Here is a 19,523-nt window from a genome sequence, read left to right as displayed (position 1 = left end):
TTCCGTACAACCCAAAAAACAACAATAAAAAGTATTTCAAGAGAAAGATTAAAAAAGGTTATGGGATTATGGGAATGTAGTGGTTGAGCCCTCACCTACTACTGCACTCACTGCTACGAATGGTCCCAGGGTGTAGCAGTTCTCGTAAAGAGACTGGACATCTTTGAGATAGAATGATGCGAACACTGACTTGCTTCTCCAATAGGTTGCATCCATAACACTCTGCAGAGAACGGTTCTGTTTGAAGGCCACTGAAGTAGCCACAGCTCTAACTTCATGTGTCCTTACCTTCAGCAAAGCATGGTCTTCTTCCTTCAGATGAGAATGTGCCTCTCTAATCAAAAGCCTGATGTAATAAGAAACTGCGTTCTTAGACATCGGTAAAGCAGGTTTCTTGATAGAACACCATAAAGCTTCTGATTGTCCTCGTAATGGCTTTGTACGTCTTAAATAGTACTTAAGAGCTCTTACTGGGCAAAGTACTCTCTCTTGTTCGTTACCAACCAAGTTGGACAGGCTTGGGATCTCGAACGACTTGGGCCAAGGACGAGAAGGAAGCTCGTTTTTAGCTAAAAAACCAAGTTGCAAGGAACATGTAGCCGTTTCAGATGTAAAACCTATGTTCCTGCTGAAGGCGTGAATCTCACTGACTCTTTTAGCTGTTGCTAAGCAAACGAGGAAAAGAGTCTTTAATGTGAGATCCTTAAAAGAGGCTGATTGAAGCGGTTCGAACCTTGCTGACATCAGGAACTTTAAAACCATGTCTAGGTTCCAGCCTGGTGTGGCTAACCGCCGCTCCTTTGAGGTCTCAAAAGGCCTAAGGAGGTCCTGTAGATCTTTGTTGGTGGAAAGATCTAAGCCTCTGTGGCGGAAGACTGCTGCCAACATGCTTCTGTAACCTTTGATCGTAGGAGCTGATAGTGATCTTACATTCCTTAGATGTAAAAGGAAGTCAGCTATCTGCGTTACAGAGGTACTGGTTGAGGAAACTGCATTCGCCTTGCACCAGCTTCGAAAGACTTCCCATTTTGACTGGTAGACCTTGAGAGTGGATGTCCTCCTTGCTCTGGCAATCGCTCTGGCTGCCTCCTTCGAAAAGCCTCTAGCTCTTGAGAGTCTTTCGATAGTCTGAAGGCAGTCAGACGAAGAGCGTGGTGGCTTGGGTGTACCTTCTTTACGTGCGGCTGACGCAGAAGGTCCACTCTTAGAGGAAGAGTCCTGGGAACGTCCACTAGCCATTGCAGTACCTCGGTGAACCATTCTCTCGCGGGCCAGAGGGGAGCAACCAACGTCAACCGTGTCCCTTCGTGAGAGGCGAACTTCTGCAGAACCTTGTTGACAATCTTGAACGGAGGGAACGCATACAGGTCTAGATGGGACCAATCCAGAAGAAAGGCATCTACGTGAACTGCTGCTGGGTCCGGAATCGGTGAACAATAAATCGGGAGCCTCTTGGTCATCGAGGTAGCGAATAGATCTATGGTGGGCTGACCCCACAGGGCCCATAGTCTGCTGCAAACATTCTTGTGAAGGGTCCACTCTGTGGGGATGACCTGACCCTTCCGGCTGAGGCGATCTGCCATGACATTCATGTCGCCTTGAATGAACCTCGTTACCAGCGAAATCTTTCGATCTCTTGACCAGGTGAGGAGGTCCCTTGCGATCTCGAACAACTTCTTCGAATGAGTCCCTCCTTGCTTGGAGATGTACGCCAAGGCTGTAGTGTTGTCGGAGTTCACCTCCACCACCTTGCCTAGAAGGAGGGACTTGAAGTTTCTCAAGGCCAGATGAACTGCCAATAGCTCCTTGCAGTTGATGTGAAGAGTTCTTTGCTCCTGATTCCACTTGCCCGAGCATTCCCGTCCGTCCAGTGTCGCACCCCAGCCCGTGTCCGATGCGTCCGAGAAGAGAAGGTGATCGGGGGTCTGAACAGCCAATGGTAGACCTTCCTTGAGAAGAATGCTGTTCTTCCACCACGTCAGTGCAGACCTCATCTCTTCGGATATAGGAACTGAGACCGCTTCTAGTGTCATGTCCTTTCTCCAGTGAGCAGCTAGATGATACTGAAGGGGGCGGAGGTGGAGTCTCCCTAACTCGATGAACTGGGCCAGCGATGACAGTGTCCCTGTTAGACTCATCCACTGCCTGACTGAACATCGGTTCCTTCTCAGCATGCTCTGGATACATTCTTGGGCTTGACTGATCCTGGGGGCCGACGGAAAAGCCCGAAAAGCTCGACTCTGAATCTCCATACCTAGATAGACAATGGTTTGGGATGGGACGAGTTGGGACTTCTCTATATTGACCAGGAGACCCAATTCCTTGGTCAGATCCATAGTCCATCTGAGATTCTCCAGACAGCGACGACTTGACGGAGCTCTTAAAAGCCAGTCGTCCAAATAGAGGGAGGCTCTGATGTCTGCCAAGTGAAGGAATTTGGCAATATTCCTCATCAGTTTGGTAAACACAAGAGGTGCCGTGCTTAGGCCAAAGCACAGGGCTTGGAACTGGTACACGACCTTTCCAAAGACAAACCTTAGGAAAGGTTGGGAGTCTGGATGGACGGGGACATGAAAGTACGCGTCTTTTAGGTCCAACGAGACCATCCAGTCTTCCTTCCTGACCGATGCTAGGACCGACTTCGTCGTCTCCATTGTGAACGTCTGCTTGGTGACAAAAGCATTGAGAGCACTGACGTCCAGCACCGGTCTCCAACCTCCTGTCTTCTTCGCTACCAGGAAGAGACGGTTGTAGAAGCCCGGAGATTGATGGTCCCGGACCATGACTACCGCTCCCTTTTGTAGCAAGAGAGACACCTCTTGTTGCAACGCTAGCCTCTTGTCCTTCTCCTTGTAGTTGGGAGAGAGGTTGATGGGAGAAGTTGCTAGAGGGGGACTGCGGCAGAACGGAATCCTGTACCCCTCCCTTAACAACTTCACAGACTGAGCGTCTGCACCTCTGTTCTCCCAAGCCTGCCAGAAGTTCTTGAGCCTGGCTCCCACTGCTGTCTGGAGAGGTAGGCAGTCAGATTCTGCCTTTAGAGGACTTGGAACCCTTCTTTGATTTGCCACGATGACTGTCGGCACGGGTACCTCCTCTGCTGGAGGTTCTGCCACGAAAGGGCGGGATGAACCTAGACGCTGGTGTGTCCATCCTAGGTCTAGGCACGGAAGGTAAAGCTTTGGCCTTACGTGCGGAGGACGCCACCAGGTCATGGGTATCCTTCTGGATCAACGAGGCAGCAATCCCCTTGATCAGCTCTTCCGGAAAGAGACACTTGGAAAGCGGAGCAAACAACAACTCCGACTTCTGGCATGGAGTGATCCCCGCAGACAAGAAGGAGCAAAGATGATCTCTCTTCTTAAGCACTCCCGACACGTACGAAGCCGCAAGCTCACCAGACCCATCCCGAATGGCTTTGTCCATGCTAGACATGATAAGCATGGCAGAGTCCTTATCCGAAGGGGAAGTCTTTCTGCTTAACGCTCCCAAACACCAATCGAGGAAGTTGAAGACCTCAAAAGCACGAAAAACTCCCTTCAACAGATGATCCATGTCAGAAAAGGACCAGCAAATCTTAGATCGTCTCATAGCCAGCCTGCGGGGAGAGTCAACCAGACTTGAGAAGTCGCCCTGGGCAGAGGCAGGAACTCCCAAGCCGGGTTCCTCTCCCGTGGCATACCAGACGCTAGATTTGGAAGCAAGCTTGGTAGGCGGAAAGATGAAAGCAGTCTTTCCCAGCTGCTTCTTGGACTGCAACCACTCTCCCATTACCCTCAAAGCTCTCTTGGATGAGCGTGCGAGTACGAGTTTGGTGAAGGCAGGAGCTGCTGACTGCATGCCTAAAGCAAACTCGGAGGGAGGAGAGCGCGGGGTTGCAGACACAAACTGTTCCGGATACAACTCCCTGAACAGGGCAAGGACTTTCCTAAAGTCTAAGGAGGGAGGCGTAGACTTGGGTTCTTCTAAGTCGGAGTGCGGATCGTCCAAATGCGCAGCTTCGTCGTCATCAGAAACTCCATCATCCGAAAGCTGAGGAGGAAGTGGCAAAGGTGGAGCAGAAAGCTGAACGGCTGAATCCGGCAGCACGGGTGCATGCGTAGCTGCTGCAGATCCAACATCATGCCGCTGCTGGTCAGTCTGCGAGCTGGCAACAACAAAAGCGGAGTGCTGGTGCGTGGGAGGGGCTGCCGTGGGTTGCGGAGCATGCCGCATTGCGTCAAAGCACGGCAGCTTGACAGCACCTTCCCACTGCTGATGCGGTAGCTCACGCATGTTAACGGAGGGTGCAGCATGAACATGCGTCTGGCAGGGTCGACTGCGCATCGGTGGTGGAGCTCTCACAGGTGGAGTGTGGGAGCAGGCAGCCGCAGTATCTGCTGAGCGCACAACCGTGGCAGGTTGTAGGTTAACAGGTGCAGTGTCAACCTTCTTAGCACGATACTCCTGCATGAAGGAAGCAAGCTGAGACTGCATAGTCTGCAGCATGGACCACTTAGGGTCTACCGTGGTTGGTGCGGCAACAGATGCAGTAGTTGCCTGCTGCGGAACCACTCTACCTCTCTTGGGAGGTGTGCAGTCTTCGGAAGACTGCGGCGAGTCCGAACTGACCCAGTGGCTACACCTGGGCCGTTGGACTCGCTCGGAAGGGACCTTACGCTTGAGAGGTCGTGAGACCTTGGTCCAACGTTTCTTCCTCGAAACTTCTTCCACAGACGAGGAATGAGTGGGCTCACTCGTCTGTTTGTGGATGGGACGATCTCTGACAGATACGTCCGCAACCACTGAGGGTACATCCGTACGCTGATCAAGGCCTGTCGAACCCTTTGGTCCTTCGACATTGCTTCTCCCCTGGGCTTGGGAGCTTGCAAGAGGTCCCGGACTGGGAGGACGACTGGCACGAACAGATGTACCCTCATGCGCAACACTGACACTGACACTTTTCACTTCACTTGCACTCACTACACTTCCCACTGCACTTTTCGCTTTCAACTCTTTGACATCGGCCAAAAGTTGATTCCGGTCATTAGCTAATGACTCCACTCTGTCAATAAGAGCCTGAATGGCCCGCATCATGTCCGACATGGAGGGTTGAGCACTAGTAGCAAGGTCGGGAGTCACCACTACAGGGGAAGGAGTAGGTTGAGGGGCATGGGGAGAGGAAAAATCAAACGAGCGAGAAGAACTCCTCCTGATCCTATCCTTCTCTAGCCTACGTGCATTCTTTAGGAATTCGTTAAAATCGAATTCCGAAAGCCCAGCGCATTCCTCACATCGATCTTCCAATTGACAGGATTTACCCCAACAATTGGAACAAACGGTGTGAGGATCTATGGAGGCCTTCGGAAGACGCCTGGAACAAGCCCTAACGCTACACTGCCTGTACTTAGGGCTTGAGAATGGTCAGACATCTTGAATTCTTGAATTAGCCAAGGGGGAAATCCAAAATCTAGCAAAGTTCATTAACAATTAATCCAAATCTGATCAAAAAGCTTGATAAGCTAATGATAAAGGTTCCTGAATAGCGAAAGCTAAAATCTAGAGCGAATACATCACCAAAATCGTGAAAAACAACTCCAGAAACAACAGCGTATCCAAGTAGGTCTTGCCGGTGGCACGACAGAGTAAAAATTGAGTTCTTGTTGACAAGAAGTACCTGAGTACCTGCTCGACAGATGGCGCTGTTGATGTACACCCCCACCTGTATAGCGATCGCTGGCGTATCCCGACCTTAGATTTTTCTGTCGGGCAACAGAGTTGACAGCTACATGATCATCGGGTAAGATTAATATTGAAAAAACAGGTTTCTTCAAGATAAAGCCTTGCAAAAACCAACTATGTAAACCAATGAGTCACAGTCAACACTATAAAAAAATTCTCTACAAAAATAGGAGTACAGGTCTGAATTAACCTTTTGTGATTCTTAACCATTGAGTCCTTCCTCTTACTGAATTTTTCTTGCTATGTCACCTTGTCACTGAACCCTCAGCTAGAAATAAAATCTCCTTTAAAAAAAAAATGGAATTTGAAAGTCTAAATTCATAAACTAATTTATAATTCTCTCCAGTATCACCACCTTCCTTCCAAGGATATGTGGCAGACAGTCTAACATCCAGTATAAAAATAACTTATTGTGAAATACGATAATAAAAGAAAATAAACTTCCTTCCCTCAAAATCTCATTACAAGAAACTACCTGCAGTCTATCAAAACGTTAATCTTGGGTTCCCAAATCAAGGATCGGAATGCTCATTAAGTGGGGTCATAAATAGATCACGGAGTCAGTGCGGTAGCTAGGTGTTAATCTAGTTAAGGTACTTTACAAAATGTCTGCTGGAATTTAAAGTACCAAAAAGCCTGGAGTAACTAAGTTAAGTTTAGTATTTTAATTACCTGATTACAGAAACTAGATGTACCATCTCTTTTCTTAACAAGCTACCCACCACCTGTTAAGTGTGTGAGTTAGCAATTTCAACATCAGGGGAGATTCATAGAAATAAACAAAATTTCAATATATACCTGATGTTTATATAATGCCCATCCTCCTCCCCACCAGTTAGTGATATCAAGAGGATAGCAAAGTATTTTAAATAAAATTTATATAGCTATCCAGCATGAGTAGTATCATATTGTTAGATGATGGTCTCATTGCTTTATTAGAGGCATTAGCATACTGGAACAAAAATAATGGGGAAAATATTTCAATTTTAAGGAGTAACATCGACATTCCAAGCTCCCTGATACGAAAGCAATATAAACATAAGGCGAGATGTTAATAAGAAATTTCATTATTCAAATTATTTTTTTTATTTCAAGGGTAGTTGACTATTTCTTAGATTTCACCAATTCATAACAGTCCTTCATAAAGTACTAGATGAAAGTAAATGAATTGAATTCAGATTTTGTAGTATAAATGCAAATTTAAATCACAATCATTTAACAGTTCTTATCAACTTGATAATTAATCTTTTCACTTTCTTACCTAGATATAAACTGCAGTGCTAGATCATTCTTTTGCTGTTCTTCACCAGCACCACTGGGTAAAGGTTGCCTCTGGGTTCCTTGATGTGCTGGCGGAGGAGGTGCGGGAAGCTGAGGTAGCTGAACGCCCATTCTCTGAATTATTGCAATAATCTGGAAGACAATTCATACTGTATATTTATTTCTATTTTTGTTTTACTACTATCATTATAGTTATACTTTACTTGATAGTATCATGTTACAACAACAGGAAAATACAGTATACAGGCGCTCCCCAAGATACGAACATCCGTGTTACGAACATCTGGACATACGAACACAAATTGACGTAAGTCCAAACATGTTTGTAAACATTCGTAGATTTCATCGCAAGTTTAAATTTTGAAATTAGCGCCACTCCCGACTTGTATTGACTATATGTTGATTTTGTTATTACCAATGTTCTACTTAATTTTTCTTAGGACTTCCAAATAAATTAAATGAATGCAATTTATATAATGTTTTTCTTTATGACGCCGCCTAAAACGGAAACCTTCCATCATAATAAACAAACGAAGTCATTAAACGTGCATGATGAAAGTGATAAATAATGATATTAAAAGCTTTTAGTAAATATGTTATTACAAATATTATTTACCGTATCTATACAAAATCCTACATACGTAGCAAAGTAAGAAAACTATTTTTCTTTTTTTTTGGGGGGGCGCGTTTAATCATCATTAACAAACTGCCGCTAATGACAGAATGATAATTTTCGATAATTCTAAACTGTTACTAAGATGATTGTCCATTCCATATCCAAAATACTTTTCCTATCTTCAGTTATAAGTCAACTTGTACCCCCCTCAATTATGAAACCATCTAAAATAAAAAGTATGAGAAGAAGCAAGTACTAGCCCGATTTTTAAAGTTGTCGAACAATTAAGTTACCGCTATAACGTTCGATGTGGCAGATGGTGCGAGATTGAAGAAAGTAAGGAAAATTGAATCATGATTGATTTTCAATATAAATGAAACTTTGAGGAGCAACAAAGATATCATTTGTTAGAGAGATAGAGAGAGGTAAGGAATGGGAGGTAGTGAAAAGTAGTCCACAGGGAGAGAGAGAGAGAGAGAGAGAGAGAGAGAGAGAGAGAGAGAGAGAGAGAGAGAGAGAGAGAGAGAGAGAGAGAGAGAGAGAGAGAGAGAGAGAGAGAGAGAGAGAGGGAGAGTGTGTGTTGTTTTAAAGGTAATAAGCAAAAAAATTTGATGGGTTATAACACATTGGTGCTTATGTAATATCAACTGTATAGACGGTTTGAATAAGTTAAGAAATGGTATAAACGATACTTTGTTAGTGTATTTGTATGCTCTCAAGAGCTGCAGCTAGACGTCAGCTGATCTGATCACAGCCAAAAGTAAAAAAGAAATCAACAATACTCGATTTTTAAAACATACCCGAAATTTAAAAACAAAAGTACAGTACACGCTTTCTTAATGCACAATTAACTATTTAAAGAGTAGCAATTTTCTAGAATAAAATGTTTCCCAAAAAATAGTGGTTTGCTGATGAAATCGGATGCCGTATTTTTAGCTACGATTGAAATGGATGTAGACTCGGCATAAAGTAAAACAAAAAGAAGTCAACAATACTCGATTTTTAAAACACACCCGAAATTTAAAAACAAAAGTACACGCTTTCTTAATGTGCAATTAACTATTTAAAGAGTAGCAATTTTCTAGAATAAAATGATGTTTCCCAAAAAATAGTGGTTTGCTGATGAAATTGGATGCCGTATTTTTAGCTACGATTGAAATGGATGTAGACTCGGCATAATTTTTTTGTTTCGTATTTAATTGACACTAAGAAAACTAATTTTAGTTTCTTCATCTATATGTAAGTATTGTATAACGAGAGAGAGAGAGAGAGAGAGAGAGAGAGAGAGAGAGAGAGAGAGAGAGAGAGAGAGAGAGAGAGAGAGAGAGAGAGAGAATCAGCTGTTGTAATCGAATGCCGGTTTTTGTTTCGTGAGAAATTGATCGCCACGACTAACAACAACCTACTGTACTGAACTTTACAGTATTATATAGACTACTGTAATATGATAAAGTAAAATATTTGTAATAACCTATTTTATATGAAATGGGGCTATTTGTTGACTTCTACGCCTGAAAATCATAGACATCTGAGTTAGGGTTACGCTTACTCTAGACCAAAATTTAACACTAACGACTTACGAACAATCCAGCTTACGAACAGACTCTCGGTCCCTATTGTGTTCGTAAGTTGGGGACTGTTGTACAACACAGAAGGAGAGTTAAAAAGGAAAGAGAAGCAGCAGGAGAACATGAACATTGCAGAGCACACTGATCTAAACAGAGTGCACTGTGAGTCTGCAAAAATATGAAATTAAAAGACTGCAGATCTACAGTATGTAAATTATCGACACTGATAAAGTAAAATCCTCGAAAATCATGGGCTCTTTGTACTGCGGTCATAAGCTTCAAAAAATTTTTAATAGGTTACTAAAATACCAAGAAGTCCTCTCAGTCAGCAGTGAATATGCAAAAATTAAATATAAATGGAACAAAAAAAAAAGATGAAAAGATGATAAAAATATGAATTTAATGCTATATATTGCCTCAATTTACAACCTAATAAATAGTTATCCATAATCATGATTCAAATTTCCAATAGATATAATAAAAAATGTTATTTTGATAATAAAATAAATTTTTGAATATACTTACCCGGTGATTATAATGGCTGCAACTCTGTTGCTCGACAGAAAAACTCTACGGAAAAATTCGCCAGCGATCGCTACACAGGTAGGGGGTGCACTCAACAGCGCCATCTGTCGTTCAGATACCCAGTACTCATTGTAAACAAAGAACTCAATTTTCTCCTCGGTCAACTGCGTCTCTATTGGGGAGGAAGGGAGGATCCTTTAATTTATAATCACCGGGTAAGTATATTCAAAAATTTATTTTATCATCAAAATAACATTTTTCAATATTTAACTTAGCCGGTGATTATAATAGCTGATTCACACCCAGGGGGGTGGGTAGAGACCAGCAAAATATGTTTACATCATATGAGCTAAGAATTTTTATTTCATTTTAGAAGTTATCAAAATAACTAAAACAAAATAAATAGGTACCTGGTAAGGAAGTCGACTTGAACAATTACTCTGCCTTTTTAAGTACGTCTTCCTTACGGAGCCTCGCGATCCTCTTAGGATGCTGAGCGACCCCTAGGATCTGAAGTATCAAGGGTTGCAACCCATACAACAGGACCTCATCAAAACCTCTAATCTAGGCGCTTCTCAAGAAATGACTTTGACCACCCGCCAAATCAACTAGGATGCGAAAGGCTTCTTAGCCTTCCGGACAACCCAAAAACAACAATAAAAACATTTCAAGAGAAAGATTAAAAAGGTTATGGAATTAGGGAATTGTAGTGGTTGAGCCCTCACCCACTACTGCACTCGCTGCTACGAATGGTCCCAGAGTGTAGCAGTTCTCGTAAAGAGACTGGACATCCTTAAGATAAAAAGACGCGAACACTGACTTGCTTCTCCAATAGGTTGCGTCGATTATACTTCGCAGAGATCTATTTTGTTTAAAGGCCACGGAAGTTGCGACAGCTCTAACTTCGTGTGTCCTTACCTTCAGCAAAGCTTGGTCTTCCTCATTCAGATGGGAATGAGCTTCTCGTATTAACAGTCTGATAAAATAGGATAAAGCATTCTTTGACATAGGCAAAGATGGTTTCTTAACTGAACACCATAAAGCTTCAGACGGGCCTCGTAAAGGTTTAGTTCGTTTTAAATAGAACTTAAGAGCTCTTACAGGGCATAAGACTCTTTCTAGTTCATTTCCAACCATACGATAAGCTTGGAATATCGAACGATTTTGGCCAAGGTCGAGAAGGCAGCTCGTTTTTGGCTAGAAAACCAAGTTGTAGAGAACATGTAGCCGTTTCAGATGAGAATCCGATGTTCTTGCTGAAGGCATGAATCTCACTGACTCTTTTAGCTGTGGCTAAGCATACCAGGAAAAGTCTTTAAGGTGAGATCTTTCAGGGAGGCTGATTGTAGCGGCTCGAACCTGTCTGACATAAGGAATCTTAGTACCACGTCTAAATTCCAACCAGGTGTAACCAAACGACGCTCCTTCGTGGTCTCAAAAGACTTAAGGAGGTCCTGTAGATCTTTATTGTTGGAAAGATCTAAGCCTCTGTGACGGAAGACTGATGCCAACATGCTTCTGTAACCCTTGATAGTGGGAGCTGAAAGAGATCGTTCTTTCCTCAGATATAAGAGGAAGTCAGCTATTTGAGTTACAGAGGTACTGGTCGAGGATACGGATACTGACTTGCACCAGTTTCGGAAGATTTCCCACTTCGATTGGTAGACTCTAAGGGTGGATGTTCTCCTTGCTCTAGCAATCGCTCTGGCTGCCTCCTTCGAAAAGCCTCTAGCTCTCGAGAGTCTTTCGATAGTCTGAAGGCAGTCAGACGAAGAGCGTGGAGGCCTTGGTGTACCTTCTTTACGTGTGGCTGACGTAGAAGGTCCACCCTTAGGGGAAGTGTTCTGGGAACGTCTACTAGCCATAGAAGTACCTCGGTGAACCATTCTCTCGCGGGCCAGGGGGAGCAACTAGTGTCAACCTTGTCCCTTCGTGAGAGGCGAACTTCTGCAGTACCTTGTTGACAATCTTGAACGGAGGGAATGCATATAGATCTAGATGTGACCAATCTAGGAGAAAGGCATCTATATGAACTGTTGCTGGGTCCGGGATTGGTGAGCAAAATATTGGGAGCCTCTTGGTCATCGAGGTTGCGAAGAGATCTATGGTTGGCTGGCCCCAGGTGGCCCAAAGTCTCTTGCATACATCCTTGTGGAGGGTCCATTCTGTTGGAATTATTTGTCCCTTCCGACTGAGACAATCTGCCATGACATTCAAGTTGCCTTGGATGAACCTCGTTACTAGTGATATGTTTAGACCTTTTGACCAGGTGAGGAGGTCCCTTGCGATCTCGTACAACGTCAGAGAGTAGGTCCCTCCTTGCTTGGAGATGTACGCCAAAGCCGTGGTGTTGTCCGAGTTCACCTCCACCACTTTGCCTTGAAGGAGAGACCTGAAGCTTTTCCAGGCCAGACGTACTGCCAGTAGCTCCTTGCAGTTGAAATGCATTGTCCTTTGACTCGAGTTCCATATTCCCGAGCATTCCCTACCGTCTAATGTCGCACCCCAGCCTACGGCCGATGCGTCCGAGAAGAGAACGTGGTTGGGAGTCTGAACAACCAGGGGAAGACCCTCTCTTAGGTTGATATTGTCCTTTCACCAAGTCAGACAAGACTTTATCTTTTCAGAAACCGGGATCGAGACCGCTTCTAGCGTCTTGACCTTTTTCCAGTGAAAAGCTAGATGGTATTGAAGAGGACGGAGGTGTAGTCTTCCTAGTGACACAAATTGTTCCACGGATGACAGCGTCCCTACCAGACTCATCCACAGCCTGACTGAGCAGCGTTCCTTCTTCAGCATCTTCTGGATGGATAGCAGGGCTGGGGGCTGATCGTCTTGTTGTTCAGCAACGTCCTCATCAGAGGGTTCCTCATCCGAAACTGATGAGGAAACGGCAACGGAGTGGGCAACGTCTGGCTCGCTGAATCCGGTCGCACTGGTGGATGCGTGACGGAGCCGGACGCAACATCATGGAACTGCTGCACAGTCTGTGAACTGTCAACAACCATGGGTGCGCGAGGAAGCACAGCGTCAACCCGAGACTGTCTAGACCGTCTGGGTTGTGCAGTCAACACCCTACCGGGTTGCTGAGGTTGACGCACTGCGTCAAAACAAGTCACCTCTGCTGGTTGTTGAACGTCCTGAACGTCAACAACCACCTCCGAGCGTCGCGTAACGTCAACGTGCGGCTGGCAACCCACACTGGGTCGCATCGGTGGAGGAACCACCTCAACTGGCAGACGTGAGTAGGTTACCTCAGCGTCAACAGGGCGCACAACCGACCGGTTGGAAGGTTGTTGGCCAGAAGGTTCGGTAGCAACCTTCTCCGCATTTAAGTCCTCTATCAAGGACGCACGCTTGGACTGCATGTCTTGCAGCAAAGCCCATTTAGGGTCTACAGGAGCAGGTGTGGCAACAGACGGGGTTAGCGACTGAGGCGGAACCGTTTACCATCCCTGAAAGCCTTGTTATGCGTGACATAATAGTACAGCAAAACTTCAAAGGCTCGACAACAGCTGTGAAGTTGACCTGTAAACAACTTGGAGCGTCTCCTGGCTAGGCGCCAGGGAGAGTCTACCAGAATTGAGAAGTCTATCTGGGCAGAGGCATGAACTCCCAAGCCGAGAACTTCTCTCGTGTCATATCAGACTCTCGCTCTATAAACCAGTTTAAAAGAAGGGAAAGCAAAGGCTGTATCCCCCAAACTCCTCCTGGTGAAAAACCAGTCGCCTAGCCAACGTAACGCTCTCTAGGAGAGCGAGAGAGCACTAGCTTAAAAACAACGGCTTCGAAGTAGCTAGGCCTAGTGTAAGCTCTGACGTTTAGGCGAACGAGGAGCAGCAGTTACAAAAAGATCCGGACGAAGATCCTTAAAAAAATCATCATGATTTAATTAAAGTCCATAGGAGGCTAAGCAGCTTTAGGCTCCTCTCCATCTGACAGAGTCCTCAAGGGAATATCAGTAGGAGGGAGAACAGCAACTTCCTCATCTACAGGAACCTTGTCCGATAAAAGCTGAGTCTCTCACTGGTGCATTAGTAGCGGACCAGAACGCAACGTCATGTAACTGCTTGACAGTCTGTGAACTGTCAACAACTGAACTGTCAACCACAACAGGTGCGTGAGGACGCACAGCGTCCACTCGAGACTGCTTTGACTGCCTAGACTGAGCAGTCAAAACAACTCTAGAATGCAGAGGTTGACGCACAGCGTCAAAACAAGTCAACTCCAATTGTTAGTGAACGTCTTGAACGTCCACAGGAGCATCAGCAAGTGGCCTAACGTCCAAATGCGGCTGAAAAACCACACGAGACCGCATCGAGTGTGGTTCTAAACAACCTGACTGACGTGACTAAGCTACGCCAACGTCAACAGTAAGCACAAAGGAACGTTAGGTTGGCTGAAAGCCAGGATATCGATGAGATAAACGGCTAGACTCAACGGACTAATCGGTAGAATAGTCTTCCATAAGGAGGCAAGCATATGCTGCATGTCTTGCCATACAACCCATTAAGGATCAACGGAAATGGTTGTGGTAAGAGACGAGGGTAACGTCTGTGACCGCAACACTTTGCCTACAAAAAAAGACTATCGGAGTCTGTGTTACGCTTTTGTTAGGCGGCGAGCAGTTATCCGATGACTGCATAGGGTCAGAGCTGTCCTAATGGTTGTAACCAGGACGCTGGACCTGTCCTGAAAGGACTGACTTTCGCTTAAGGGCTTCGAAACCTTGTGACAGGTTTCTTATGCGAAAAGCCTACGGATGACGAGGAGAAACAACGTCTCTCTCGTCTTATGGTAGGGGAGATCTTGGTAAGATACACCCGATACCATAGAGGGAAAAACATCTGTTCGTTGGTCAAGGCCTCTCGAACCCATAAGTCGTTTGACATTACTTCTCCCCTGGGCTTGGGAGCATGTAAGAGGTCCCGGACTAGGTGAACGACAGGCACGAACAGACGAACCCTCGGACGCAACACTGTAACACTTTGCGCCTCGGACGCAACACTGTAACACTTTGCGCATATCACTTTATCACTTCGATTTTCTGTTTTGCACTTATTTCTACCTGAAACACACAATTCTACCCTTCATTAAAAGGTAGTAATTGCGAAATCAGTCGTATAATGCAAGCTCATTAATACCAGCAAAAAACAGAAAACATATTTTAAGATAAAAAAATCAGTGGTTGGGAAAGAGACTAAACATTAGTTCATATAACTACGTTTTCAATCTCTCACCGCACATAGCCTGGGGACGAGGATAAAAACCTAAAAACGTTTTATCCTTCCTCCCCGTACAGCGACTAGGGACGCGAGTAACACGAGAACAACGTTACCCGCTTGAACGGAACGTTTTCTCTCCTCTCTCTCCCTCCGTCTCTATCTCTCTCTCTCTTTCTCTCTTGATTTCGCACCTAAGAGAAGAGCCCAATTATATTTCGTCAAAAAAAAACATGTTATTTGACTAAAGGAAAAAACTGAAAGGTTTTTCAATAAAAAGTTCCTTTACATTAGAATTTAAAACATTTAAGCTAAGAAAGAATGAACAAAACGTCAGAATCGATTTACTCTTACTGCAAAGTGAAACCGTGATACACTCTCTCTCTATCGTAACGATAGAACGCATGTTGAACGTCCTGAACGTCAACAACTGCGTAGCATAAAAAAACTAAACGTTAGTTCATCTTTGAAAACAGTAGGAAGACTATCAAAGAAATTCTTTCATAAAATATTACCTTTAAAAAGTTTTAAATCCTTAGCTCTTTAAAAGCTAATTACGATCTAAAGGGCTCAACGTTGATTAACTTCGGTTTCCAAGTTAGGACCGCCTACTCTCAGGAAAGGTCTATATAAACAAAACATTAAAATTTATTTTTATATGTTTATAATAAATGGAAAGTTAATCGAAGAGGCCTAATAAAGGCGGAGAGATATAAAATATATAGAGGAAAATCTATAACGTGATAAGAATTACTAAAAGCCTAAACACACTTCCGTCTAAGGGAAGGGTCGGCCATTTAAAAGTGAAAGAAAGTCCATACTCTCTTTGTCACCATAATTAAATCTATCCAAAACGAGTTCAAGATTTAAGATGAAGATAAAACACCTGCATAGCGAAAGCTCAAAACTAGAATAAAGTACTTCACCAATTAGTTGTGAAAAAACTCCAGTTTAGCAACGGCGAATAAGAGCGTCTTTTCGATAGCTCGACAGAGAGAAAATTGAGTTCTTTGTTTACAATGAGTACTGGGTATCTGAACGACAGATGGCGCTGTTGAGTGCACCCCCTACCTGTGTAGCGATCGCTGGCGAATTTTTCCGTAGAGTTTTTCTGTCGAGCAACAGAGTTGCGGCTATTATAATCACCGGCTAAGTTAAATATTGAAAAAATAAAGCTTAATAGAAAAAGAATTGCTATCCTTTATACACATTACAGAGAAATCGGCAAACAGATTCATCAGTGTACAAAAAATTCCATAAATATACCAGTTTAGACAGGAACCCCATTAACAAGAACACAGCCTAGTCAGAAATCAAGCACATTCTATATACAGTACTGTTTTAAACAATAAATACATGCAAGCTATAATTTTGATGTACATATAAAGTTTAACTTTCATTTCTTTAAAAACTTATTTGTTCAAGATTACTTACATGAGGATTATTAAGGATAATATGATGTAACATCATGGTGATAAATCTAATAGCTTGGTTGGCGATCCGTCGCTTCATGTGTCCCACAACCCAACGTATTGCTAGGTAATGTATGGCAGCATAAAATACTATTGCACAGGCCAACTTTAACCAATTGTCAGGTCTGTTGAAATGAAAATAAAAAATACATTTGATTCTACTTTTCTATTATATTGACAATGAAATAATATCCAACAGCTTTTGTAGATTTGATAATAAAGCTCTCAGAAGAATATTGGGAGTTAAATGGCAGGACAGGATTAGAAATGAAACTATAAGAGATTACTCGATTGCCATATATGGATGAGATCATGGTGAGGGGTAGATGGAGATAGTTTGGGCATGCTCTTTGCACTCCCCAAGAGAGATTAATTCACCAAACTTTCAAGTGCGCAAAGATCTGGCAATGACTTTAGCCTTCTTGAAGCATTGTAAACTCCACAAGGCACTAGAAGAGTTGGAAGACCCAGGTCTACATGGCTGAGGACTATGAATCGTAAAGTAAATGATGAATGGAGAAGTACTGAATTAAAAGCTCAAGATAGAGATGAATGGCAAAATCTAACCAAGGCCCTTTGTAGCAATAGGCATAGGAGGAGGAGATGATGCTAATGATGATGCTATTATATTAGCAGATAAAATTACTGTTGTCTATGCATTTTGAACTTTCATCAACCCACATTCTTTTTAGAGAATTTGTTTCATATATACAAAGCTACAGTATAAAATTATCCACACTGCCATAAAGACATGATGTCTGCATTTGACAATCATTTATGCTCTAATACTTAAACTTATTTTACTGTATTCACAACAGTTCAATATTGAGTTTCTAACAGAGCTAGCAGCAGATATCTGAAATTTCCTTATCTAAGAGGATACCTGGCTTATTTTGAATATTCCACATACACAGTATACCTACCCTACCTGAAATAATCCCTTCTAACCTAATTGAATTATAAATTGTATCTTCCTACTAAGCTGTGACAACACGGGAGTGTAGATTTGCAAATGTCACCTCTTGAGAATTAAAATAAGGGAATTAGCAAGAAGTACAAATTTGACTTTCAACAACAAGACAGTGTCATTCTACTCTTAATGATATACAGAGTAGGCTCAATTTACATTATGCCTAGTGGGGGCTTTGCCCCCAAACCTCTTTGATTCCCTTAAACAATGGCCATTTCTCTCGATAAGCAAGGTTAAATGGAAAGGGTTAACTATTCCTATCACTAGAAGAAACACAATAATGCATTCATTCTCAATGAGAAATTAACATTAATAGTCATTATTCACAGCAAAGGTGCACCTTTTATCAAGAAACCTATCATTCATGTTATTTTTATATTCCTTCCAGGGAAAAATTTGAAGGCCTGGGGCATGATCTAGGCTAACCTTTGTATGCGCTTGGCCCAATTTATATCTCCCACCTGGTGTAAGCCTACAAAACTAGTCATTGGCACTGAGCAGTTCACATTGGAAATTCTCTGTTTACCCTACATCTGATTGCATTGGTATAGTGTAAAAAAAATAAGATACAGTACCAACCTTGAAAAAACAAGATACTGGACCTGACTCCATAATTAAGAGAAGGCCCTACATCATAACACAAGATCCACTTCCTCTGCACAAATAAGAGCGTTCTGTCCCAAAAACAGAACCAGCAATGGAATCACAGTCAGATGAAACCCTAGATTGATTGCTACTGGGGAAAGAAAGATCTCTGGCACTAATTAAGCTAGAGAAACATGAGGTACTAAATACCATCCCCTTTGTTAATCATGGAGGAGCGCGAGATGTGGCCCTGTGCCATGAACATGAGATTGTAGCACCCAAGCCACAAACCCATGGCCTTCCATAATGCACTTGGTCATTGGCAATCTGCAAGGAAGAGCTTACAGCTCATGTTGGAAGTACGATTAACACCTCACGCCACACCAACACTGAAAAAACGCACTGATAGCATACTCTCCGGGACCAAGCGAGGGGCGAATACCCAGAAGCTTCTGCAAACTCTATGAGGAGAACAAAGCATCAAACAACCTCTCTAGCATTGTCATAGGAATTGCCAAGATTTATGCCAGGGAAGACTTAACACACCTGTTCTTCAAAGAATATGCTCACCTTTAATGAGAGTCCAAGATATACATACCACATATATGGAAAATTGACAAAAATCATGTCCCTAAGGTGCGGAGTGAGTTTAGATCCATTACTGATTAGCCACAAACCGATGCAGAGTCCATATTTCACTTGCATTAACACGAAGCAAATATCAACCATTCAAACTAAAAAGCATGAGAAAGAGATTAAACTTCCCGCGATAGGAGGCAACAGTGTCGTTGCAGCCAAAGACAAAAGGGAAAAGTCTTTGACAGAAGAGGGGGCGGTGCTACTTAGTCGCACTCATCACTTGTCATTAACTACCTCGACAATGATTTAAACAATTGCTATAGCTCCAATAAGGATATTCCCTATTCTAGAGGATGAAAGGTTTGGTGTACTGTCTGTATACACGTAGAAACAAATTAAACTTCTTTTGTAAAAATCCTAAAATTTCAAATTAACAAAATCTTTTTCCTAGAATAAACTAGTTGCTCTTATGAGATCTAAGCAAAAAAATATTTGCCCACAAAAAAAATCAATCAAAATACTTTGATAAAGATTTAGCTATTTACCCAATCTGGAAACAAATCCGAAAAACATAAGAAGTAACTTCATCCATGAGAGTTTCCTCGTCCAAAACTGGAACTTCCCAAGGTCCACTGAAATTCAGTTGCCCGCTGTTTTCATCCGCAAATAAGTAATATCCATTATCTGTAAATTGAAGAATCCAGGTGATGGAAATGTTAGCAAGAGAATATCAATCTTGATAATAAAAAATGTACACATATACATAAGATTTTTTTTTTTACAAATTACTTACCTTTACAAAATCTTTAAACTGTTAGTGCCATGTAATTACAAAGAAATGTGAGGTTATCTGAATATTTATGAATCAAGGACCAATTTTAGGGTGATCCCTGAACAATTAAGCCACAGTTCATACTTTTTGTGAAAGTCATATGGTAATCGGTAGTATACACAAAAATCAAGTTTGAGACAAGAACATTTAAA

The 19,523-nt window shown here is 42.9% G+C and overlaps 1 protein-coding gene across 1 annotated transcript in view; it reads right to left on the bottom strand.

Annotated features, from left to right (window-relative positions):
- Positions 1-19,523, bottom strand: part of LOC137658030 (eukaryotic translation initiation factor 2-alpha kinase-like) — a 63,586-nt gene that overhangs the window by 22,851 nt on the left and 21,212 nt on the right. Inside the window, exons 4-6 of the mRNA XM_068392745.1 lie at positions 19,085-19,223; positions 16,368-16,530; positions 6,983-7,134 (exon numbers count right to left, since the gene is read on the bottom strand). Coding sequence (XP_068248846.1) covers positions 6,983-7,134; positions 16,368-16,530; positions 19,085-19,223 — 454 coding nt within the window. The remainder of the gene's footprint in view (positions 1-6,982; positions 7,135-16,367; positions 16,531-19,084; positions 19,224-19,523) is intronic.

The sequence above is a fragment of the Palaemon carinicauda genome, chromosome 18 (genome assembly GCF_036898095.1).
Source record: "Palaemon carinicauda isolate YSFRI2023 chromosome 18, ASM3689809v2, whole genome shotgun sequence".
NCBI classification, from domain to species: domain Eukaryota; kingdom Metazoa; phylum Arthropoda; class Malacostraca; order Decapoda; family Palaemonidae; genus Palaemon; species Palaemon carinicauda.
This window is presented reverse-complemented; position numbering and strand designations above follow the sequence as displayed.